Genomic DNA, 26,231 nt, shown 5'->3' on the forward strand with positions numbered 1-26,231 from the left:
TGGCTAGGAGCCTCTTGCCAAGGCTCCGGGGGGGTTGCCACCCGTCGCCCCCCCTCCTATCTGCTGGTGCGCAGATCACATCCCCGGGAGGTCCAGGAGATGTGTCCGCCAGCGTGTCACCATAAACTGGAAGTCTAGAGGGTGTATCTTTGTTTAGGATTGCAGTATTGGTGTCCAGTGAGCTAGGGAGCAAGCAGTAGTGCAGTACTAAAGAAACAGGCTAGAGCATATGCTTGGCTCTCTCCCATAGCTATGTCCATGAATTCTTATGTTCTTAACCAAGAATGAGAGAAATTTGTGATGTCTGTGAATACTGGTGTTAACTATGCTGTGGGATGTCTTCCATAATAAAGAGTGGAGTGGACAGGAAGAACTGTTTTTAAGTGCAGGGTCAAATATAGATAATTGATAATCTTCCTCACAAGGTTGTTGGGAAAATGGGATAACCTCGTTCTGTCCTGACCTCCTTGGTTGAATTTCCCTCTGTTCCATGTCACATAGGGTGCGTTCAGACGGGGGCTTTACATCGGTATAGGTGCCGGTTGCAATCGTACTCACCGGCATTTAGACGGCGAACATCTGCCTCCTGTCCCTAACCGATGTAAAGCCCTTTACACCGTTGCACTCTGCCACTAGGTCCCCAAATGGTGGTATCCTGAGTGCAATGGTTGTAAACGCTGTACCTCGCCGTCTGATCGCTCTCTACCGTTGCACAGCTACTTTCGTTCGAAAGCCTCAGGCTTCTGATTTTCGCCCGCCATTTTTTTTTAAGGACGGCGATATGCACTTGGGCGAAGCTTTGCCCTGCCGTTTGTATAACAAAAAAAGAAAAGGGCTTTACTGTAGTGTTTCGGAGGTGTCCGGGACCTCTGGGAGGCTACTGTGCTCTTTAAACTTTAAAGGTAAGTCCTTACCTTTAAAGTTTAAATGTACGACAGGGTTTTTGCGCATGCGCGAAGATCGCCATTCTATGGATGGCTGCCTATGTGCATGTGCAAAAAAAAGAACGAAGAAGAGTGTGGACGGGCGTATTGCGATGGCTTCCGCTGTGAGGGAGGTGTGATCGCGTTTCTGCCGGCATAAACTGCACCGGTTCCAACCAGTACAGTTTATGCCGGCAGAAACGCCCCATCTGAACGCACCCCTAAAGTCACATCAAAGTCACAGAAACAGCACCCTAGAGACTGAAAAGCAATTTAAGCCTCACAGACTGACCTAACTTGTAACGACGACGCTGAATTCTGCCAGACTTGTTGAGTTCAGTGAAGTTTGTTTCAAAGCAAGTGCACACATGATTGCAGCCTAAGACACACTGGAAGATTACTGCGTATTTGTTCCTTATTAATTTTATGCCTAAAACTAAAAAAGGTGTTAATGCTTAGATGTCAGTGACCCAGCTGACAGTCTTTCAGGGTTATTAATACAGTACAGTTGCCATAATCAAGCATTTATGTCAAAGCCAACAAACACAATTCAAGAATGTAAATATATTTATTTATTTATTTTCGTATTTATACCCCGCCCCCCCCCAGTGGGCTCAGAGCGGCTTACAGGGGCAAGACAACCTTGCCATAATAAAACAATAATATACATAATAATTTAAAAACATATAATACATCTTAAAAATCCTAGTTGAACAAAGTGCTCAGTGGCTTCCATGATCTAGGGATGGCGGGTCGTATGTCCGAAGTTCCTAGAAGACGGCCGAAGGCTTCTTCCATATTAGGATGTTTCCTCAGGACCTCAGGGCGGTGGTAGTATAGTAGGGGCAATGGCTCCTACTCAAAAGCCTGGCGGAAGAGCTCCGTCTTGCAGGCCCTGCAGAATTGCACAAGATCCCGCAGGGCCCGGATCTCCCCTGGGAGCTCGTTCCACCAGGTAGGAGCCACCACCGAAAAAGCCCTGGACCCAGTAGCGGCTAGTTTGACATCCTTGGGGCCCGGGATGACTAATAGGTTTTGGGGCCCTGACCGTAGTGCTCTTGGGGGAACATACGGGGAAAGGCGGTCCCTCATATCACTTTAATCTGAAGACAATATGTTTTTTGGAGAGGAGGGCTTAAATATAAAAATTCATGAGATTAATATTTTATTGACCTTTGTGTGATAGAAAAGTAATTATTTTTGCATATTTTCTTAGCAGGCTTATGCAAGCAAAGAGCTGGAAGAACAGTTGCGATCTGTATCCAGTGTGGATGAACTCATGACAGTACTTTATCCAGAATACTGGAAAATGTTCAAATGTCAGTTGAGAAAAGGGAGCTGGCAACATAGTAGAGAACAATCCAGCTTCATTGCAAGATCAGAAGATTCAAATCCAATAAAATTTGCTGCAGCACATTATAATGCAGATATCTTGAAAAGTAAGTGTCGGAAATCTGATGTCTTCCAAATGCTGTAAAACAAAATGCTAGAAGATATCAGTTCTGTCAAATATGTTTTAATATTTATGCAATGAAAATAAAAACTGCTAAGACACACTATATTATCTCTTGATTTAGTATTTGCAGAACCTGTGTAATGACAAGAAATATCTTTTTAAAAATTTGATAAAGCTGAACACTTGTGCAGCAAATCAAGGTTTTAGACAGGTTTAGTTTCTTGTAGTGCTTCTCAGGAAACTATCACTGTTAACAGCTGTTACAACGCCCATGTTCCTAGAATCAGAGTTCTACTCAGGAAATCCCTTTTCCCAACAACATGCCAGCACATGAAGGGTACTTCAAGGTCTATGAGATTCCTATCTCTAGAGCTTTCCACTTTTACACTCAAACACTTTTACACATGTGGTATCTAGTTAGCACTGGATGGGGTTGGGCTTTCGTGGGCACCACATTCTCAATTGCATTTCAGTTATGTTTGTGTCATTGGGCTGTTTGTCTTTGGTAGTTATTATTTGTCCATCACAAGAGCCAGGATATTCTAGATGGATAATCTTTCTTGTATTATGTTTTGCTTCAGTTTAACTGTCCTTGATTCTTTTCTTGATGGCTTGATTGTTTTCTGTGCTGTGCATTACTTAGGAAGACAGGAAGAGAGCTGATACCACAAAGCAGTTGATGCCTAGGAGTCACTTGATATACACAAATTGACAGTTCCAGCTCCTATTGCAGCCTCTAGATAAAGCAATTGAGTTGTGGGTCCTGTTCTTGTTCTAGGGGCAGAACGTAGCATCCTATTCCTTTTGGAATACTTTTCCAAAGTTCCAAACAACTTTTCCAAAGTTCCAAACAAGGGATATTTTAATGTGCTTGGATCCCAAATTAGTTTTATTCTGACATTGCTCTTCTTGATGGTATGGAGGACAGACATTTATATTTAGGCAGAACATCATTTGTGAAGTTTCTAAAGTTGAAGCCTTGGAGATAGCACTCGTGCCCTTCTAAGGTGACAGACTTTGGCCTGTCAAAACCTGAGTCTCAGGGTAGCAGGTTGGAATCTAAGAGCACCAGCTAGCTCACACATTTGAGGGTAATGAATGAAGAAGTAAATTGGAGATGAGAGGAAATAATCAAGAATTAGCAGCTTAACTACATTTTAGATTTAGGTGTTTTGTTTATATTGCAGTAATGAATAGTTCATCTCTTTAAAGCCGCATGATAACAGCTGCACACATTAATAGATACTATATAATACAATTTGTAGTGCTATTCAGTAGAGATGTAAAATTTTCGGAAAAATTGAAAAAAATGCTACATTAGCACTTCTTTTGTCTTTTCTAGATTGAAAGTCATTCTGTTACTTTAGGAACATAAAATATGACTATGGATATTTTTACTTGGCATGAAATTATCACAACTAGCATATTAAAAATATAGTGTGTCCAAACATTCAAAAACAAAACTGAAACCATTTTCTTTTCTCGTGACAATAGCACCTCCTAAAGGAAGAAATGCATCTTGTTCTTGCATTGGAGAGTTCAGTTTGTAACCTAGGACTTGCTTGTCTGATTTGGAAAATATTTGAACACCTTGTCTTAAAATATTTTTTTCATCATGTTAAAATAAAACATTCCATAATCAATTTTTTTTCTTTTCTTTTTTCAATTTTTCCAATTTTTCAGAAAAAAACAAAAAAGGCTTCAGGAAAAAAACGGGGGGAAATGGGGTTTTTTCCTAATTTTCCCGGTTTCTTTCCGGGCCTTCACATCTCTAGTATTCAGAAGAACTGCCTTAGTATGACAATACTTGGATCCACCCCATGAATTTCAGTGTTTGGATGCTGTGGGCCCAGAAACCCTAGGCTTTTCCCCTCGAGGAATGAGCTTTATGTTTACTTCATGGAGCAGGGCACTTACCTGTCTATAATCTTCTCTGGGGAGATTTCTTCTTAGCAGTTTCTGAGAGCCTTTCCTCTTACTATGTTTTACTCAAACAATTCTTTTCTTTTTCCTTTCTAGTTTTAATTACATAACAGCTTTCTTTGCATTTTTGTTTGGTTGGATCACCCTTTTATATTTCTTGCCCATTTTTACAGCTGGTCTGTTTTAAAAAGTGCTAGAATTATGGGGATAAAGTCCCACTTCTGATAGTCATGGCCACTGTCTAATCTATTTATGTATTGTCATGGCCCAATTTGTAAGATAAGCAGGTTTTAGCTAATTTTAGGGGAGGCTGATTTTGAACTCTCTTAAAAACTGTTTTGTAACCTATGAGCTTTCCCTGTGACTTGGCAGGTATTGATAATGAGTGGAGAAAAACTCAATGCATGCCACGTGAGGTATGTGTAGATGTGGGGAAAGAATTTGGAGCAACAACAAACACCTTCTTTAAACCTCCATGTGTGTCCATCTACAGATGTGGAGGTTGCTGCAATAGCGAGGGCCTGCAGTGTATGAATATCAGCACAAGCTACATCAGCAAAACGGTAGGTTGTTATACCAGCTACTGTACTTTCAAAAGTGGGTTTCCTTTTCTGTGTGTGCAATTCGTATGCATTTTCAGTATTACATTGATATGTTCTAAAGGAAATAAGTTGTTCTATTATTGAATTATAAAATTTAGTGTGAAAAAATTCATTGAAGAAATACGATATGTGTTCACAGTATAGTTGGACAGGGGAGTTGAGGGGGGGGGAAGAACAGGTATAGAAGATGCAATGTTTAGGACATGCAAGATTTTTTATAAACCTCTTCTGATCCCACAACCTTGGTCAGCGGTTCTAGCAGCTTGGGGACTCTAGTTTTGATTTTAAAATGTCCATGAATCCCCTTGAGCCCTCTTGTTCTTCCTGACTAGAGCCTACCATTTGCAGGACAGCCTCCTTTCAAAATACATCTCAAACTGTGCATACCCACTATCCTTTAGCGTCTCCAAGACAATACAATGAGAACCACATATGCTATCCTTTAGCATCTCCAAGGCCTCTATCCTTTAGCGTCTCCAAGACAATACAATGAGAACCACATATGCTACACTTGAAAAGCACGTTGTATTGTCTAGATGAACTTCAAGATCGGGTTTCACAGGGTAGCTGACTGTACAGAGATATAGTTCAAAAGACCCTGTCTCAAGTTCAAATCAGCCTTTCCACTTGATTGGAAAGGATTTCATACTGAAGACAGCAAGAAACTGAACTGGAGTTTGAAGAGGCCTAGAAATTTTCAGAGCTGTTTATACAAATGGGAAAAGATCAGCATCACACAAAAACTGAACATCCAGTATTCAGTTAAAAACTGCCTTTGGCCGTAACTGTCTATGGATGCTGAGTAGCACCTCTCTATCTGTATGGTGAAACCTTCTGCATTAAAAAATATAATGAAAACCAGTTTTATACCTGAGGTAACTTTGATTATCTGAAGTGACTGTGATATTAGGACTATACCTGGTTTATGCCATGCAGCAATTCACCTATGGCTGAGCTCTTGGAGCCCAGAAATAATCAGCATGTTTTCTGATTAGTGCTCAGATGTGATCCAGAAGCTATGGAAAGCTGATTCCCTTTCCCTTCCAGAGAGTTCATTGCCGCCATTGCTGAAAAGGTGAAAGGTTCTGTTTTTGTGTTAGCTGAATGGATATGAGAGGTGCTCATTCTTGTCCTTGCATAGGACTGTTGTACCCCAGATGTACCCAAGTAATCCCCAAACCCCAAGTTGAGAAACATTGTGTTAAATCCCCACAGAAAACTATAATGGTTTTCAATTACTGATATCAATAAATACATGAAGATTGTTTTGAGAGGTCACAGTCATTGTCTAAGTAATGGGACTGGCAAGTTTCAAGCTTTTTCTGACATGGCAGAGCAACAGTGTTCAACGGCTTTCCCCAAAATGGCAGGTATTACATGAAATAGTCAATAGCCACAGATTAATTGTTCAAATTTGGGGGATCTTATTATGACCAAAGACAAAATGACAGCTCTGACCTAAGACCCATACAACACTCCAAGGAACGTACTGGAAAACTCCAAAAAGCAAAAGGCCTAGTTTTTTCAAAGCAAGTTTTCACTATATAGGAGAGATACAGTTTATAGCTAGCACATAGACCCTGAACTTTCCTGCACGTTTCCTTTGAGTGGCAGTGGCTGGCCTGTTTAGAATAGAAGACTACATGTCTAGTTTATAATTAGGCAAAGAATTGCTGCTATTTTAGCTATATTTAATGATTTACAAATATACTTTGTATAAAAATTTCCATAAACAAGCTGGATGCCAGGATGTGTCTGGGGAGCTTGTTGTCCTACTTTGGCTATTATTGAGATATTTTATTAGACTTCAGCACTCTTAAGTACACAAAAGTACACAGTGAATATTTAATATGGTTACCATCCAGAAGAATTCAAGCATCAGATTAAACAGCAATAGAAGTGGCCACACACTCTCTAACCCTGCTTCAAATATTTAGAATCATAAATCATCAAAATATTTGTAGAAGTCAGTGAATCAGAAACTACAAAGAATCTGAGTAATTCTTTTTTACTCAACTTTGGTTTTATGAAAATATGGGTCATACTTGTTACATTTAAGTGTTATTTCTGTAATGATGGCAACTATAAAGAATTAAACCAAGGCTGAGAATCTTCAGTGACCATGCAAAAGTGTGCAGAGAACCAGTATGACCCCTAATCTCATCAAACATTGAGGTTGCGGTCACATGGGCCAGGTGCAGCGGAGGGGAAGTGAGGCTATTTCATCCGGAGGAATTTGACCCGCAGTTGCGTGATCACACAGTCCTTGGAAGTCGCGGGCACAGTCTGCCACTGCATGATCAGACGCAACCATGGGTCCTTTTTTGCCATTTGTTTCCAATACACTTAAACAAAGAATCGATTAATCGCATTGTTAGCCAAACTGCTTTATGTACAGCAGATGGCAACTAAATTTAACGTGAGTTCTTGCCAAAGTTTACGGAGGTCCTGTCAGCCCCAGAGTTCCCAGTGATGGAGACGAGACTGGTGTTTTCCAAAACAAATTGTCTTTTGACTAAACAATATCAAAATCACATACACACAAAACAGAATCACACTCACAAGCAGTCAAGTTCCTGTAGAGTTACAGAAGTACATACAATAGTCCCATTTACTTAAGAGGTAGGTAGGTTTACGTTCATACTTATCTTTCCTGAAGTCTTGTCTGTTGCAATGGAAAATAGGGGAAGATCACACTCTGCCAGAACCAGCTAGCAGGGCATGGACCTCTTTGGCTGCAGTCCAAGAGATCTAAAGTAGACAAAGGGTTGTTTGATAGGAAGCTGGGCTTTAGGGGATAAAAGCATGAAGAGGACGATGAGGGGGGGAGGCGGCTAGCAAAGACCTGGCACATGGTCTCCCCTTTTTATAGTGAAATCTCTGGGCCTGTTGGCAACCCTGCCAAGCTGAGACCCACCTGACTATTAGTCCATCCCATACCTACATTTCATTGGTGCATGCAATGAGGGGGCTGACCTAAGGGTCTGGCCAATATTTGAAACTCTAGACTCTAACTCATGGAAAGCCATCTGGTCAGGTGTGAAGTCTTGGCTTCCTGGACCTTCCTTGATATGCAGATAGATTTTGGTTTTCCCAAGCAAACAAGGCACCTTCCAACAGGAAATGGCAATTCAAATGCAGATCAGATCCAAGTACTGTGTGACATCAAGTCTCTCAACAATGGGGGGATTTCTTCTCCTTAGTTGTTGTTTCTGCTAACAATGGCTAAAATGTGCTTCTCTTTCCCATAAGGCTCTTGAGCTGAATGTGTGCAAACCTCATTAACATAAAATGCAGGCAAGTGTCCTCTATGTGAAATCTCTCACAATAGGTAATGCAAGCAGCTTTCTCTATGCCTATGGGTATACATGTGTGTGCACAGTTCATATAGTGTGTGTGTCAGCAGGTATAGATTCATAAACAGCAAAATCAGTCTCTTTCCCAACAGCATCTCCGCACTGAGAGCTCCCTATGGAGTTTGCGATGATGTGCATACTGAGAAGGGGGGGGACAACAGCACAGAGTCAGGATGGCCTGATCAGACCATCCCGATGCCATGAGAGCACATTGGAGTGATCAGACATGGGAAAGTCCATCCATGGCCCGTCGTAACCGGCTAACTACCAGATTTTCCCTGGTGTCTTTTAACTCCGCTTCTGCAGCGGAGCAGAACGGGTTGCCAACAGCTGCGGGGCACTTCCCAGATGTTCTCTGATCGTGCCCTTTAAATCTGTCCAGCATTTGCACCTATGGAGGGTCTAATTGTGCGTATGATCGCAGCCTGAGATTTTCAGGTTTTAGCATCACTCAGATCACTGTAAAGACATAAATATTTACCTCCCTGTCTTCTATATTGAACTTTGCAGGGAAAACACCTTCTCAAAATAGATTTAAAGAAATTTGTGAAACATTTTCTTTGAGAAGTAAACAGACAGTTTTAAGTAGCATGTAACATTTGAGACATACAGTTTGTTCACAGTCAGAGTGTAGATATATGTGTTAGTGGAATGATTCAGTCCTTTTTTTCAAGTATGGGACCTATTGTCCATGCATTTGTGTTCATTTCAATTATTTAGTAAGTGCTGCTACAACTGGCGTGTATATTAAATACAAGCCCTCATTTTCTGGACAGCATTTTGATTTCTTTCCGGTGCATCTTGGTTTCATTGAGAGAAGGTGGCAGCATAACAAACTAGCAGAAGTGAAGTGAATATATCCTTAGTATTTCCATTTAGAGATTGGCTATCAATACTTGCATAAACTGGAGAATCTATTTAAGGACACAATCTATTTAAGGACACAATTCAAGTTCAACATATATTGGTCCCATAGATTTCAACAAGCATTAATCACATACTTAAACCTTTAACACTTAAGTAAATACAGTTTTACTGTTATCACACTGTTATTAATTTTGGCTGTTATCACACCACAACATTTTATAAGAAACAGACAAGTCAGGCTAGGCAAACTAAATCTTAATCAGACTTTAAAATTATATTTTCTTTACTACAATTCAAGTTACTGTTCTAAAATAAAAAGCTTTTGTAAGCTTAGAGAGAACAATTTTAGTTATATAAATATGGCATGAATAAATTCAGATCCAAACATGCAAATGTATCATCTTACAGGGATGGAAATCTTCAATCAAACAGGCTAAATTCAATAAAATTAGATACAGAAAATATGAGGAAATGAAGATGTTCCTTGCCTGGGATACTATCTGGTCTAGGGCTGGCCCTTCTTGGTATACACCTACTGAACTGAGTGGTTAAAACTGGGCTGTATGTGGAAGGGTTTAATTTAACAACAAGAAGCTGCTCTGCAAGTCTTTGTGGAGATAATTTAATGATCATCCAATAGTCTGCATTGTTAGTAGATGATATACCACTAATCCATGTGTTTTGAAGTATTGTGTTTAAAATCTACTTCATAATCAAATACAAAGGAATTTGCTATTGGTCAAGAAGTGTATAAAGTAAGTTTAGGATTTAGGGACAATTTTTGGATTGCCTGTTGGATTCATCTGGCACAATTCCATTCATGTTATGACAGGTTAAAGATTTCTTTGAACATGTTCTGTGTATATTCATTTCCTGCAGCAGTAGGTTTTATTTCAGATTTTTTTAATAAGGAAGTGTCTGAATGGTAGTATTACTATTTATGGAAAATAAATTAGTTTGCGATGACTATATTATATGTCAGGACATGTTTTAAACTGATAAGTTACCCTTTCAACACAGAAAGGTTGAAGGAATGCAAGCGACTGTATTAAGTAACATATCAGGACAAACAATCTATTTCAGTTACATTATTTTATAGCTTGCAATATACAGAGATTATATAATCATTTTCTAATCCATAATATATAACTAGGCACCATTACTCTTTTATCTTTTTTATTACACTTACAACTAGCTCTTCCTTTGGGAATCTCAGGGTGCCATCCAGATGTTCCCACTTTTTAAATTCTCCCCTACTGAAAATACCCCTTGGATTTGGGGGTTCTGAATTACCATAACTTTTTATTGGTGCAACACTGGTAATGTCAGAATCCAGTTTTTTCCAGATGGAAATTCCAGTTCCGGAATTTGTGCTATAAGTAAGAATGAATGAACTCAAGCAAGAGGGAAGGAAATCCTGGGGCTGTGCCGAAAGAAAAAATAATTTCAAATGAAGAAAATGTTTTTCTTTCTGTCAAGAAATGAAGCCTCTGTTTTTGGTCCTGCGGCTCCATTAACCCCTGTCCTGCATAGTTGGATGCAATGGGAAATGAGAGAAAGTTCTTCCATGAGCATAGCTGTGTTCATGGTGCAGAGAATCCATCGTATTGTTTTCTCCCCATGAGGTCTTTTATCCTGACCAAACGTTTTACTAGTCTCTGTGTACTGAAAAGCCCATTACCAGCATTCCAACCCTTTCTCCCAACAGTGTAATACTTCATTGTAACAATGAAACAGTAGCCAGGGCTGTGCGAAATGCTGATAGGGACTTGCTTGGTAGTCAGTGGTTCTCATTGAGCCTCTGGGAAGTTGGTATACAAGGGTACAAGTTGGGATATAGTTGAAAAGTGTAAAAACTTCATTCCAGGTAATGGGGTCACTCGGAAAAGGCATATTTTCTACCAGTTGTATCACAATCTATACTTAAGGCTGTAGTGAAATTTAGACCTTCCAGATCAGGGTTCATGAGGTAAATGAACAAAAAAAATTAGAAGAGCCCTGCTGGATTAGACCAGTAGCCCTTGGTTGCCTTCTTCTGTACTTTCCCAATCTCTGTGATGTCCCTTTTGAGATATGGTGACAAGAACTGCACACAGTATTCCAGAGATCTATACAGGGACATTACAATATTAGCTTTTTTATATTCAGTCTCTTTCCTAATAATCCCCCACATAGAATTTGCCTTTTGCACTGCTGTGGTACTTTGAGTTGACACCTTTATTGAGCTATCTACTACAACCCCAAGATCTCTTTCCTTCTCAGTCTCAGCAAGTTCAGACCCCATTAGCCTAGACTTGAAGTTGTGTTTTTTGTTCCAGTGTGCTTCACCTTATATAATGGCTTAGAGAAACTGGAAGCTAGAACCTTTAGTGCAACAAGCTGAAAGTACTAGGCACAGGTAGAAGGCCAAGTTGTTAGAATTTATGCTACCAATCCCAAGGCTTCATACTGCCAGCCAGGCCAGTGAGCAAATCTTGTCTGGTGCAGCTGAAAGGCTCTGAGGCATGAGTTCACAGTCCTCTAGAGTTGACTAGGCTACATCTGTTGGCCCCAGTTGAAGCCTCACATGATTTGACACCTTGGCTTTGTATTTCCTTGTAAATGAACCATTTCCATTTATTCCTCCTAGAGGAAGAACTTAATTGTAGTTGTTAGAAAGCAAGCATGCTATGTTAGCACCCTGCTGTATTTATAGTACAGTGCCACTCACAAAATGGGACCTGGTAGGGCTTTTTTGGTAGAAAAAGCCCAGCAGGAACTCATTAGCATAATACCCAACAGCAGGAACTTATTAGCATATTAGTCCACATCCCTGACAGCACAGCTCATTCGCATATTAGGCCACACCCCTGTGTTACCAGAAGTGTGCTCATCCAGCCACACCCACCTTTTGCTTCTTATTCTCTTTACCTTCCACTTTTGCAGCAGAGCAAAATGGGTTGCCGACGGGAGCTGGATGCTTGGCAGATGTTAGTGTCCTTAAAATCCACCTGGCATTTGCGCCTATGGCACGGCTAATTCTGCATGTGATCAAGCCCTTTTGAGATATGGTCCCTTTTGAGATATGGTGACAAGAACTGCACACAGTATTCCAGAGATCTATACAGGGACATTACAATATTAGCTTTTTTATATTCGGTCTCTTTCCTAATAATCCCCCACATAGAATTTGCCTTTTGCACTGCTGTGGTACTTTGAGTTGACACCTTTATTGAGCTATCTACTACAACCCCAAGATCTCTTTCCTTCTCAGTCTCAGCAAGTTCAGACCCCATTAGCCTAGACTTGAAGTTGTGTTTTTTGTTCCAGTGTACATCACCTTATATAATGGCTTAGAGAAACTGGAAGCTAGAACCTTTAGTGCAACAAGCTGAAAGTACTAGGCACAGGTAGAAGGCCAAGTTGTTAGAATTTATGCTACCAATCCCAAGGCTTCATACTGCCAGCCAGGCCAGTGAGCAAATCTTGTCTGGTGCAGCTGAAAGGCTCTGAGGCATGAGTTCACAGTCCTCTATCAGGTCTACTCAGAATCATACTTAGGTGTATTCAATGGGCTTATTCCCAGGAAAGCATTCTTAAGATGGCACTGTAAGGAACTTACCCATCCTACAGATAGCTTATTGAGCAGTTTAGGTGGCATAGTCACAAAATATTTTATTTTTTCAGGCTTAAGCCTAATCACTATTTGGGAAATATTTATGATGAATAATTTGCATGATAAATCATTGTTCTCATTTTTGCTTTTAGCATTGTCTTGATTTTAGTTTTCTTCTTTTCCCCTTTTATTTAGTTGTTTGAAATAACTGTGCCACTATCTCATGGTCCAAAACCTGTAACAATTAGTTTTGCCAATCACACATCTTGCCGATGCATGTCCAAACTGGATGTCTACAGACAAGTTCATTCCATCATTAGACGCTCCTTGCCACTGACACAACCACAGTAAGTATAACATATTTCTTCCTGTATTATTAGAAAGGGCATACAGGAATAATTCACTTTTCTCTGCCTAGAAACAGAATGAATCTAGAGTCTAGACACTTCCTTTGTCTCACTTACCAGTAGTAAATGCTGAATACTCATTAATAATCATGTTGAATATTCGTTAATTTTGTACCAGGAAGTCCAAAATAGTGTCCTAGCCCTTTGTATCACTGTATCTCAACAAGACTTTAATTATAATTAATATTGCAAATTTGATGTTAGGTTTTCCAGTCCTGCTATGCATCTTCTGCAACCCAAAGTAGTATCTGATCTCTTGTTCATATTCACAGTAATTCTTTAAAGTATGTGAAAATGTATTCAGACCAATTGTCACCACTGAGAAACTAGCACAATTAACATTCTACTTTCTTTTTGGTTTCCATTTTAAATATTTTAGCTGTTACTAATTTCTCAATAAATTGCAATACAGGAAATCAATGCAGTATAAAAAAATTCTCAGTGGTGTCTTTGTTTTTTAAAATCAATTTATTTCATAAACCTGATTTAGGGATATAATCAGTGAGATGTGATAACTTCATTTTAGGCAACTCATTCTTAATAGCATTTTCTTATCGTGTATTATTTATTTATTGAGGTTTATATCCTGCCCTACCCCACAAACCGGTCAGAGTGGCTTACATCGTATCAGACAATTAGACAATTCCATAAAACATAAAATCAATTAAAACATTAATTCCAACAAAGTTAAAATTAAAATGACTAATTTAAATACCTAACTGGCAGTTCGGTGGTTAGTTACATTTCAGGGATAAGCAGAAGAAGAAGAAGAAGAGATTGGATTTAAAACCTTGCCCTTCACTTGGAGTCTCAGAGCGGCTTACAAACTCCTTTCCCTCCCCCCCCCCCACAACAGACACCCTGTGAGATAAAATCAATTAAAACATTAATTCCAACAAAGTTAAAATTAAAATGACTAATTTAAATACCTAACTGGCAGTTCGGTGGTTAGTTACATTTCAGGGATAAGCAGTGTATCATTCTGATGGAATAGCTCAACCACTCCTGGTGCCAATAAATATAAATAGTGCCATGGAGTAACTGAGGCAGCTGAGAAAATTGAGGCAGGAGAGGCCTTTGACGTCTGCTGCCTCAACCAAAGGCCTGGTGGAACACCTCTTTTTTGCAGGCCCTTTGAAATTGCAGTAAATCCCACAGGGGCCTGATCTCAGTTGGGAGTATGTTCCACCAGGTCGGGGCCAGGGCTGAAAACAAGACCCTGTTTGGTGCAGGGGCAAAGAGGGTGCCAGGGAGCGATTTTGTTGATGACTTCTGAGAGACGGCTATGCCAGTCCTTCACCAGCTCATCCCACGAATCACCAGGGGACATCAGATCCTGCAGAGCATTCTGGAAACCACTTGGATCAACTAGTCTCCACAGCAAGCATAAAGTAGTTTGCCGCTTAAACAGGGGAGGGGTTGGGGTGCTCAACCAGACCTTCAGAGCAAAGTGGTCTGATCATGGCATCATCTTTATGTCCATCAGCTCCACATCCAAGAATGGTAAGAATGGTCTGTAAGAATAACATATATTTTTCTGCGTTGTTACAATATTTGTTTTCTCAGCATCCTCAATCAGAGAAAAAAAATGCAAATATTGTACCTTATGTAATTAGGAGAGGTAGACAGAAGAGTTCTTCTGTGTACATACAGCATATTGAAACATTACCATTGTACTGAATAATCTATTTCTATTCAGAACCAACTTCTAAAAGTTTCATTTTCTTAAAAATAACAGGATGTAAAAAAAGATTATGTTCACTGAGGGTAGCACTGGAATGTGAAGGAAGGTTTCCAAAACGCAAGAGAAATCATTAGAAAGTTAGAAATTAGTTTGTTTGGATGAAGAACTGAAGTAGCATCAAATGTTAAATAGCTAATGCTAATGTTAACCATTCCCAGCATTATCCTTTCGAAGTTCTTACTTTTTATACTTCTGTACTTTACAGAGTAGCTGTAAAAGCTTGGATATTGTTTTATTTTATATTGGAATTTTTTTAGTAAAGCAGAGAATGGCATTTTCATTATGGAATGCATAAATCACAGACTTTGCAGTATTATATATTCTGGTTTAGATTAAACTGGATCTTATAGCCTAGTAAGTTTATAGCTGTTTTGTCCACACTTGGAAAACACAGTTTTCAACAATGGTATAAAATGTGTATGAAATCAGTGATTTTTAAACTGGTATTCTCTGCTGAAACATTTGTGGCCCCATGCACAGAAGCACTTGTCTTGCATTTTCCTTGTAATAAATCAATGGTATGTTTTATCCCTAGGTGTCATGTGGCAAACAAAACTTGTCCAAAAAGCTATATCTGGAATAACCACATGTGCAGATGTCTGGCACAACATGACTTCAGTTTCTCTTCCCACCTTGGGGATACGGGTAAGCAAATGTGATTTAGAGGATTACATGCATTTATTTGGGTTTATACAAGTAAAACAAAAATTAAACACATTGTAACAAAGGTACTAAAATTAAGACTTCTTTAATCCTTTGTAACCTGGTTTTTATGGTCCATGACACAGTTTACCTATGTTCATCCTGTCTGTGCTATGGGATTATTAATTCATTGATTTGAACATTGATTTAAACTCAGTGGCTCAAAAATGTGAAATTAGCAGACATGCAATGACTGGAGCAGAATTCATTTCTCCCAATGCTTGCTGTGCTCATAGACTCTACTGAAGGATTCCATGATATCTGCGGACCTAATAAGGAGCTTGATGAAGAAACGTGTCAGTGTGTCTGCAAAGGGGGAGTGAGACCTTCCAGCTGTGGAGCCCACAAAGAATTAGACAGAACATCCTGCGAGTGCACATGTAAAAATAAGCTGCTGCCCAGCTCATGTGGACCCAACAAAGATTTTGATGAAGAAAGATGCCACTGTGTATGTAAAAAAACATGCCCTAAGCATCAACCGCTAAATCCTGCAAAGTGTATCTGTGAGTGTGTAGAATCTCCAAACAGATGCTTCTTGAAAGGAAAAAGATTTCATCAGCAAACATGCAGGTAAGTAAATAATAAAAACACTTTTTAGTACAAGAATAGTTTTCCTTAATGGCTTATGGAACTGAAGGAACTGTTGAGCTCCTGCCACAACGACTGACACAAACACACATATAAAGACAACAATAAACATTTATAAAATTGTATTCAAAAATAGGCTTCAACTAGCATGACAAAACTTAAGGCTTGATTTTTTACATGCTGAGACCACATGGAGTCAATTGAAGCAACAGAGTTGGCAGCTCATGAAGTCATTACTGTGCATTTTTAAAACTGGGTTAACCAAAATTGGGCAGTTATGGTGGCAAAAATTATATGAATGAAAGAGAGCCAAGAGAGAATCAATGAAGTACCAATGCAGAATCTCACTCTGCAGTGAACGTACATTGCAACATGTACAGCAAACCAGTAGTGTGCCAGTGCAGGGTTATGACTTGGCATAGGACAGGAGGGTTATTTACTTCTTATATGGTAAACTGCTGTGTGAATGAACATATGTACTGCTGTGTGCGGTCAGGAAATTTCTGACCTTATTGTTATACAATTCATAGCTCAAAATAAATCTTGAAACCAGGAAAACAAATCAACAATAACTTCCTAAACTTACCTCGCACAATGGTTCTTCTTATTTAATATGATTTGTTCTGCTGTCCACTCTCTTGCAAGTTTCATTTCCGATCGAATATTCTCAGTAGCAAAACTACTTATTTCCTATCTTGATTCCAAGACTTTCCTGCAGTGTTCCCATTGCACTGACCTTGGAGAGACTTGGACCAAGGGGATGGAAGGTCACCCCATAATCCCCCAGAGCTTTAAATTGAATATTACATTGTACTCAACTAGTGGACCCACCCCTCACAGTTGAAAAGCAATGTGTTCAAGGTAATCTGAGGAGACTGGAAAATTCCACAAGGTAGTTGATTTTTGTTGTTTATTTATTTAACACATTTTGTTTGCAGCATTCCCTAAACAATGCTTGAAGCAACTTACAAAAAGTAAATTTTAAAAACAAAAATGGCAATAAAACATTAAAATCCAATTCAGGGTATGAATCTGAAACAGAAATAATAAAATGACAAAAAGGGAGACATGGTGAAAATAGTTCCGCACTAGTCAGTAGACTTTTAAACCTGGGCTGCCAACCTCCAGGCAGGGTCTTGAGATCTCTTGGGATTAGAACTATTCTCCAGGCAATAGAGATCAGTTCTCCTGGAGAAAATGGCAACTTTGGATTTATGAGATTGTACTCTGTGGCATTATGGCATTATACTCTATGGCACTCCAAGCGCCACCCCCAGATCTCCAGATAATTCCCAGCCTGGAGCTGACAACCTTAATTTACACACACATAGGAAATGGGGGTACTGAAATTAAAGGCATGGAACCTTTTTTGTGTGGCAACTAAAACCTTAAAACTTTGTAGGGAGGGCTTTGCACAGCTAAGTTGCCACCACAATAAAGTTTTTCTCTTGGATAAGCCTCTGTGAGGAACTAGAGCAGAGACTCTGTTGATTCATTCACACATAGATTAATTCACACATCTGTGCTGCAGTCATGAAGTAACAAACATTTCTTTACTTATCTAAAACTGCCTTTCTACCTTATAGAAACTTATATCAGTTTACAATGTAAATAATAACAAACACAAGTTAAATAGTTAAAACTGCCAGTAGGGAGAAGAACTAATCAAGCAATCAAGTGCTGTTGGGAATAAAACTGTCCTCAGCTGCCTCAGTAAGGCTAAGAATGAGAGGGCAGGCGCTCCTCCCTGAGGAGGAGGTTCCAGAATTGTGGAGCTGCCACTGAAAAATATGTAAAGTAGCCGAATAAAATAATAATGATAATCCCCAATAACAATTATTATAATAACCAGTTTGTCTGAAGCTCAGATGGAGGTAGTATGTTAACCCTGTTACAAAAAGAATTATTATATTAAATGCTATGGACGTATTTCATAGGAAGAAACTGCAGGAGAAATATTCATCGCTGAGCAATTAATCTAGTGGACCCACTCCTCACAGTTGAAAAGCAATGTGTTCAAGGTAATCTGAGGAGACTGGAAAATTCCATGAGGTATTTGATTTTTGTTGTTTATTTATTTAAAGACATTTTGTTTGCAGCATTCCCTGAACAATGCTTGAAGCAGTTTACAAAAAGTAAATTTTAAAAACAAAAATGGCAATAAAACATTAAAATCCAATTCAGGGTATGAATCTGAAACAGAAATAATAAAATAACAAAAAGGGAGACATGGTGAAAATAGTTCAGCACTAGGCAGTAGACTTTTAAACGTGAGCTGCCAACCTCCAGGCAGTCTTGAGATCTCTTGGGATTAGAACTATTCTCCAGGCAATAGAGATCAGTTCTCCTGGAGAAAATGGCAACTTTGGATTTATGAGATTGTACTCTGTGGCATTATGGCATTATACTCTATGGCACTCCAAGCGCCACCCCCAGATCTCCAGATAATTCCCAGCCTGGAGCTGACAACCTTAATTTACACACACATAGGAAATGGGGGTACTGAAATTAAAGGCATGGAACCTTTTTTGTGTGGCAACTAAAACCTTAAAACTTTGTAGGGAGGGCTTTGCACAGCTAAGTTGCCACCACAATAAAGTTTTTCTCTTGGATAAGCCTCTGTGAGGAACTAGAGCAGAGACTCTGTTGATTCATTCACACATAGATTAATTCACACATCTGTGCTGCAGTCATGAAGTAACAAACATTTCTTTACTTATCTAAAACTGCCTTTCTACCTTATAGAAACTTATATCAGTTTACAATGTAAATAATAACAAACACAATAAAATACATTAAAAAAAACACAAGTTAAATAGTTAAAACTGCCAGTAGGCAGAAGAACTAATCAAGCAATCAAGTGCTGTTGGGAATAAAACTGTCCTCAGCTGCCTCAGTAAGGCTAAGAATGAGAGGGCAGGCGCTCCTCCCTGAGGAGGTTGTTCCAGAATTGTGGAGCTGCCACTGAAAAATATGTAAAGTAGCCTAATAAAATAATAATGATAATACCCAATAATAATTATTATAATAACCAATTTGTCTGAAGCTCAGATGGAGGTAGTATGTTAACCCTGTTACAAAAAGAATTATTATATTAAATGCTATGGAGGTATTTCATAGGAAGAAACTGCAGGACAAATATTCATCACTGAGCAATTAATCCATCATGGATTATTTTTTTCCTCTCAGCCTAGACTTTAATGTATACTCCAGGATGATGTCTGTGCCAGACAGTTTTGTGTTAAAGTTCTAACAGGCATGATGTAACTTGAGACTCAGGACTGTACAAAACATACGGTTGTGATGAGCTAGTTGACAAGTCATACAGAGAACTTTACACAAGACTTAGCAGGCTGGCCCATAAGGATTGTAAATTCCAGCATCTTCCCCATTGTACGCTGTTTTCTTCACAGACGCGTGCATTTGTTGAAAGACTGGGCTGTAATGTTACCACAATCCTGCTGCAAATATGTATTGCTAATTTTGTTTTTGCAGAATATAATCCCCAAATCAAAACCCTTTCCCCCCCTGTGTGCGTTATGTCACACCCTGCATTTCCCATCACCAGCAGCCCTGGGAAACCACATACTAATAATAACTGTCAAGTCCATCTTATTTATTATATTATCTGTCACTATTTTCAGTTGCAGGCATTAGAAATTTCTATTTAAGAAAAGCCCTTTAAATCCTTAATGTTTTAAACTCCTGGTTTGTTTATTGCAAAAGAACAGCCACAGTGAAAGACTCTTCACCCTTGGCCCTTTTCTGGAGCAGTACCCCACACTGTTTGTTTATATGTGCATGGTATGTTGTTCCCTTCCCCAGATTATGGCCTTTTTCTGCTATAGGAAGTACAATAGAGGGAAATCTTGGGATACTCCACATGACTTCACTGAATGCAGATCTCTGCTGGGGAAAACAGCATGATATCTTCTGTGTACAAACATTATCGAAGTGTGACCTGTCCCTTACAAAAGTAGGTAGTGCCCTTCACCTCATCAGACAAACTCATTGTAAATGTGTGTCTGGTGGTCCTGAAGGATGCAAATAAACAAACAACCCTGTACCTTGGCAGGTCATTTCTTTCTGATACTTTCTCAAGGAGTGATGCTTGCATCCACACTTTTCTTATCAGTCCTTCCTGAAGATGCCCTTTACCAAACAGCTCCCTTAATTTATCAAGCCATTTGGTATAACAGACACAGTGACTGCATGCCAGCGTTACAGCAAACAAAGGTTTGTCCATGACAGGCATACTTGCTGCCATTCTTGGGAAACTGCCTTGCTTCTCCCCTTATCACAGAGAGAGCACTGTTGAAGCTTTCTGGGCTTGGGTCAGTCCTATGGCATGATGTCCAAATGCAGATGACTGGCAAAATGGCATTCATTTCCCACCCACCACCCATGCCGGTTTCTAAACCTTGGGAGCAACTTTTTTTTTGTCCATGCATCCGCATTGAGACCACATTTGCACTTGGTTCCCAGATCTCAAGTGAAATTAACACATGATCATGGCACCAAGCTGTGTTTCTGCCCATCCCAGATAAACCTTGTTTTATTGTGTAATTGCAAGGAGCAAAAATTCTGAAATGAGCCAACATATACCAAGGCAGGCTCAGTCTTCATAGGTAGAGTATCATTGCACTCTTGCTCCCATTCCAGGCTGTGATTCCTTTCCATCGTTTTGGCCCAATGAACAGTTTCGTCTGGATTTATAAAATTCTACGTGGCAGAGTTGTTGAACTGTATGCAGTCCAAGAGTTGCAAATCTGTAAATCTGTAACTTCAATATTACAAAATTGCAAGAAATATTAGCTGAAGAGCTGTTAGACTTCTGTGGAAAACTTGGTGTTGGAAAGTGCTGTCAAGTCACAGCTAACGTATGGTGACCCCATGGGGTTTTTAAAGCAAGAGACATTCAAAGGTGGTTTGCCATTGCCTGCCTCCACGTCACAACCCTGGTATTCCTTGGTGGTCTCACATCCAGTCACTAGCCAGGGCCCACCCTGCTTAGTGTCCAAGATCTGACGAGATCAGGCTAGCCTGGGCTATCCAGGTCAGGTATGGGATACTTAGTGCAACCCTGAGAACTCTTTCCTGAAAGTTCATCCCATTGAATAGACCTGAGTAGGATTCTGAGCAGACATGCTTAGGATTGCACTATCAGAGTAGTAATGCACACGGAGGAGACAGTCCTGCACATGTGTAGCTTGCTGTGTACACATATTGTGCACCTGAAGAAAACTAGGCATCCCAGAACATGTAATTCAGTGATTTACATACAGGAATTTTCATGCAGGAATTTTGTAACATGAGTGGCTCTAAACCCGTTTTCATCTTCAATTAAACTAACAGGAGGAAAAGTGGTCCAGGATGGAGATACTGAAACTTACCTTAGTTATGACCATATCGCTCCCTATATTAGTCAAGTGAGTGTCCTGTGCACAGATATGCTGGGCAAGAAACTAAAGACTGGACAAGCCACAAGTGAGCCACCATATAATTAATGTTTAATAAAAAAACAAAAATATGTTCCCCCCAAGATAATGAGGGTCAAGAACTGCACATTCATCCTGCCTTCCATCTACCTTTAGACATTGGCAGAAGCGAGCATTGAGCAGGCTCAGGGCCTCAGTTGACTGAGCTGGGAATTAGGCTGAACAGAAGCAAGTGGATACCCTCAGGATGTGCATCAGTACCCACCCCCATCCTTCCAACTTCACTGCAAGATAGAAAGATCCATAGAGAAGAGATAGTCTTCTGTTGCCTCTCAGTACAATTAAGATGGAGGTTGAAAGAAGGGGGAGAGAGAAAAGAACACTGGAAATCCTCCTTTTTACCCAGGCTCTCTCTCTGTCTCTCTCTCTCCACCCCCCCCCAAAAAAAACCAACCCATTTTTTTCATGTTCACACTTGAAATGAGTTTGTAAACGGATGGGGAGGGATGTCACTAGAGCATCATCATGATACTATGTTTTATAAAAACAGGAAGACAAATTTAAATAGAAATTTAAAATATTACTGTGTTGAAACTTGAAATGTTTTTTTTGCTCTTGATTCACTGCCAGCGCTTGAAAAAGGCAAAGAGTTTTACTTTGTCTACGTTACACACCAGAGGCTATTTGGCATTGTTACTGAGAGGTTATGTGAGGTCACCCTGTTTCAAAAACAGCCACAAGAAATTATCAGGGTATGACGTATTTGTTTATTGCTGTTGTTCTGCAATCCTTGTAGAAACAAACTATCCACTAATGCAAAATATTTATATTGTAAGCATGCTGGCTAATGAAATATTTGATTACTTTCCTGACTGATGTGCTATAAATTACTGTTTTCTTTTCATCCTTTTCAAGTTGTCATGCATATAAGCTCTGAAAGTGCACACCCATTCAACTCTAAACATGCACATTGCTCTCACTGATGTCATAGAAACAGTGCATGAGCAAAAATATGTGTGTATTTAGTACAGGCTCAGGGCCATAATACGAAACTGAGATTTTTTCAAGAGAAAATTATTGGAAAACTTTAAAAAATAAAATTATTCTGCATTGTAGGATTATATATATATGTATACACACACACACACAACTTCATACTAGCAGACTGTGTAAGTAGAAACACAATAGCAAAGAAATACATGCTGTAATGTTACTGTGGGTAAGTTAAGTATTTATGGACTGTTGCCTGTAATATGCACTCGATTAATAATGGATGGTGATTTATTGGAGGTGCACATCTTTCTCAGTTATGTTGGTGATTTGTTGGAATTATTCACTTCAATTAAATTGTCTGCTCAGTCTGTCCCCCCCCCCCCACATACCACCACTGCACACATGAAGGACCATAAGGACCAGGTATATAATGATTTTTCTGCACAATTTTCTAAAAGCAGTCTCATAGTATCTTTCTGCCATTAACAGCATTATAGACTCCCTGTGGTGCCCTGTCTGCAAGATTCAACATGTGTTTGGTCTTATATCTGTCTTGCTGCAATTATGAAATACAGTGCAGGCTGTTAATGGAAAATCTCCATGATAATAATAATGGAAATGCAGTCAGATAGTTGGGTGCTACAAAGTCATCTTCGGTGTCCTGCTGACATATGCAGTTGTGAAATGATGCAAGTCAGTAAAGCAAAGTTTGTAAAACTGCTCACTTTTTTCACATTATGTTCTGCCTTCATTCTTTTAAAGAAGCATCCCCCACTAGAGTACCATAGTCCCATCTCGCGATTTTAATATACATTCACATAACAGAGGTGTTTTAAAATAGCCCTGTGAAAGGTAGGATGGTGTGAGAATACTAAAAGAATTTCAGACCTACTCTTATTACATCCACTGTGTCCAGTTTCAGAATCCATTCTACTTTATAGAGCTCTTGCAAAGCATTCTTGAGCAGGTTTGTCATCTTTTTCCATGTGTACAAAGTAGATCCTGTGGTGCTTTCACTGCCAAGCTAATGTAAGTGCTCAAGTAATGTCTGTAGCTTTTCTCATTCTTCTTTTGCCATCTTTTTCAGTTGCTACAGACCACCATGTACAGTCCGAACAAAACGCTGTGAGTCTGGATTTTATTACAGTGAAGAAGTATGTCGCTGTGTCCCCATATATTGGAAAAGGCCACTTATCAATTAGTGAAGAAACCATCATATGATATTCTGGTGTACATTTTTCCTTTTTTTAAAAAAAAGACTTCTAACATTTTGAACTTCCTGTGCACCAGAATGGGCTTATAGGAGACAGACTTATTTGTGCTCTTCCTGAGATCCACAAAAAGCAAACGTAGGAAAAATGGACTTTCTTCATATAAAGAATTCACTAAGGACTTGATTTTTGCCAATGACCATCATTCTTCCTTGTGATTTTTTTTAAAGATAATGACTATATAATTTATTTCCATAAAAATATTGTTCTGCATTCCTGTTTATAGCAGTAACAATTGTTAAATCTCACTGTGATCAATATTTTTATATCATGCAAAGTATGTTTAAAATAAAATGAAATTGTATTATATGCTGCTAAGAATATTCAGTGAACTGTCTCATTACCTAGTCTGTACAGCTCAAGCAAAAGAATGATGATTTTACAGTATTCTTCTGGAATCTTAGCTAGGATTTTTAGTCCGTAAAAACTAGTGACTGAATGAAAGGAAGTTAATGTGAGAGAGCAACACTTTTTCGTAACAACGAAATAAATATGTTCTTAGACCCTCAAAAAAGTTACAGTATACCCAGTGAATCTTCACAATTCAGCTTGACACTAGCCAGAGAGCTCAGTATTCTCTGAATATTGTTGGAAGGAAGGTGTATGGTACAGCATCATTGTTGAAGCTGAACTGTTCAGAGGCTGACTGCATTGAGTTCCATGATGGAGGATAGGTGGATATCAATGTAATTAATCAATAGTGTTCCCTCTAATAGCAAATGTAGCAGCCCTGTGCTGATGAGCAGGACAGTGAAAAGAAGAAGAAAGACTGGTGACATTTCTGGATATTTAGGTGACTCTTCAGGTATGCAGAAAATTATTTCTTGTTTTTAAAATAAACAGGCCTTCCTGGCAAGTGCTGTGAATGTGCACAAATTTCCCTTAGGAAAAGAAGATTAAAAACAATTTTATCAAAGCAGGAACAATTTCCTCCCCCATTCTTCACCAAGAAGAAAGCAACTCTCATAATGTAACCAAAATAGAGGGGATTACATCCTACTTTTCTACTGCACAAACGAGGCTGGAGCTGATACACAGCCAGCCTCAGAACACACACACACACACAGAATATTGCTGCACAGGCAACTCTGAACTCTCCCCTGCTCTATAGTTTTGTTATTTGATGCTGATGATACAGAGTAGAGAGGATTTAAACCTATCCCTGTATTGTACGTTTCAGGTTAGGGCTCTCCAACCATTCCAACTTTCTTTCTCCAATGATTGCTCTGGGTAATAGGCTGTACACTTCCTGTAAGTCCAGTGCTATCAGTGAGTCTTGTCACTCTATTAATAGAAAACTGGCTGGCTCTTCTGCAATGACTACACCTAAAAATTAAACCAACCACATACAAGACAGGAGTCTTCAGAAAAATGAACGCTTCATCATATATATTGAAACAGGTTTTCTCAAGCCTTACATATAGGTAGAGAGGGTGCGTGGGGGTTTTTTGCAAGGAAAGACTAAAGTCAAGATGCATAAGTAACTGGGTGATAAGTATAGCTGAGAATGGATTAAAGCAGTTTTTAATACCTGTGAATGGCAGCAAATTAGCAAACAAATACAAGAGTTAACAAACAGATAAGTTTGAGTCCAGTGGTACTTCCAAGACCAACAAAGTTCAATTCTGGGTATAAGTGAGAACTGAGAGACTTGGCATGTGTAGATGCACACTTCCTCAGATACATTGAAACAGATTTTCTCAAGCATTACATATAGGTTGGGGGGGTTAGTTGCCAGGAAGGGATCATTAGAGTCAAGATGCATAAGTAACTGGGCAATAAGTATAGCTGAGATTGGATTAAGGCGGTTGGTAAGATCTGTGAATGGCAGTAAATTAGCATATAAAGCGTTGACAAACAGATGCAAGAACGAAGTTTGAGTCCAGTGGCACCTCCAAGATAACAATGTTCAGTTCTGGATATAAGCGAGAACTGAGAGACTTGGCATGTGTAGATGCACACTCCTTCAGATACATTGAAACAGATTTCCTCAACTGTTACATATAGGTAGGGCTATATGTTGCCAGGAAGGGCTAATTAGAGTCAGGATGCATAAGTAACTGAACAATAAATATAGCTAAGATTGGAATAACATATTTAGTATGACATGTGAACAGCAGCAGATTGGCATACAGATAATAAAGGAATTAACAACAGATGTGGGAACTGAGTTTGAGTCCAGCAGCATCTTTAAGACCAACAAAGTTTAGTTCTGGGTATAAGTGAGAACTGAGTGACTTAGCACGTATAGTCAGATAAGAACCTGATATCTCTGTTAAACCCTGGGGATTCCATTGTCCTGAGTGTTGTAATAACTTAAAATTCAGCAATCTCCTGTTCCAGTCTGTTTCTGAAATTCCTTTGCA

The 26,231-nt window shown here is 39.3% G+C and overlaps 1 protein-coding gene across 1 annotated transcript in view; it reads left to right on the forward strand.

The window, feature by feature from the left end:
• The window catches only part of VEGFC (vascular endothelial growth factor C), a 26,970-nt gene extending 2,971 nt beyond the window's left edge, over positions 1 to 23,999 (forward strand). The window contains exons 2-7 of the mRNA XM_015428326.1: positions 2,143 to 2,362; positions 4,675 to 4,865; positions 12,918 to 13,069; positions 15,409 to 15,518; positions 15,812 to 16,145; positions 23,682 to 23,999. Coding sequence (XP_015283812.1) covers positions 2,143 to 2,362; positions 4,675 to 4,865; positions 12,918 to 13,069; positions 15,409 to 15,518; positions 15,812 to 16,145; positions 23,682 to 23,796 — 1,122 coding nt within the window. The 3' untranslated portion in view covers positions 23,797 to 23,999. The remainder of the gene's footprint in view (positions 1 to 2,142; positions 2,363 to 4,674; positions 4,866 to 12,917; positions 13,070 to 15,408; positions 15,519 to 15,811; positions 16,146 to 23,681) is intronic.
• The last annotated feature ends 2,232 nt before the right edge of the window (positions 24,000 to 26,231 follow it).

The sequence above is a fragment of the Gekko japonicus genome, unplaced genomic scaffold, assembly GCF_001447785.1.
Source record: "Gekko japonicus isolate JY-2015 unplaced genomic scaffold, Gekko_japonicus_V1.1 scaffold3527, whole genome shotgun sequence".
Taxonomy (NCBI): domain Eukaryota; kingdom Metazoa; phylum Chordata; class Lepidosauria; order Squamata; family Gekkonidae; genus Gekko; species Gekko japonicus.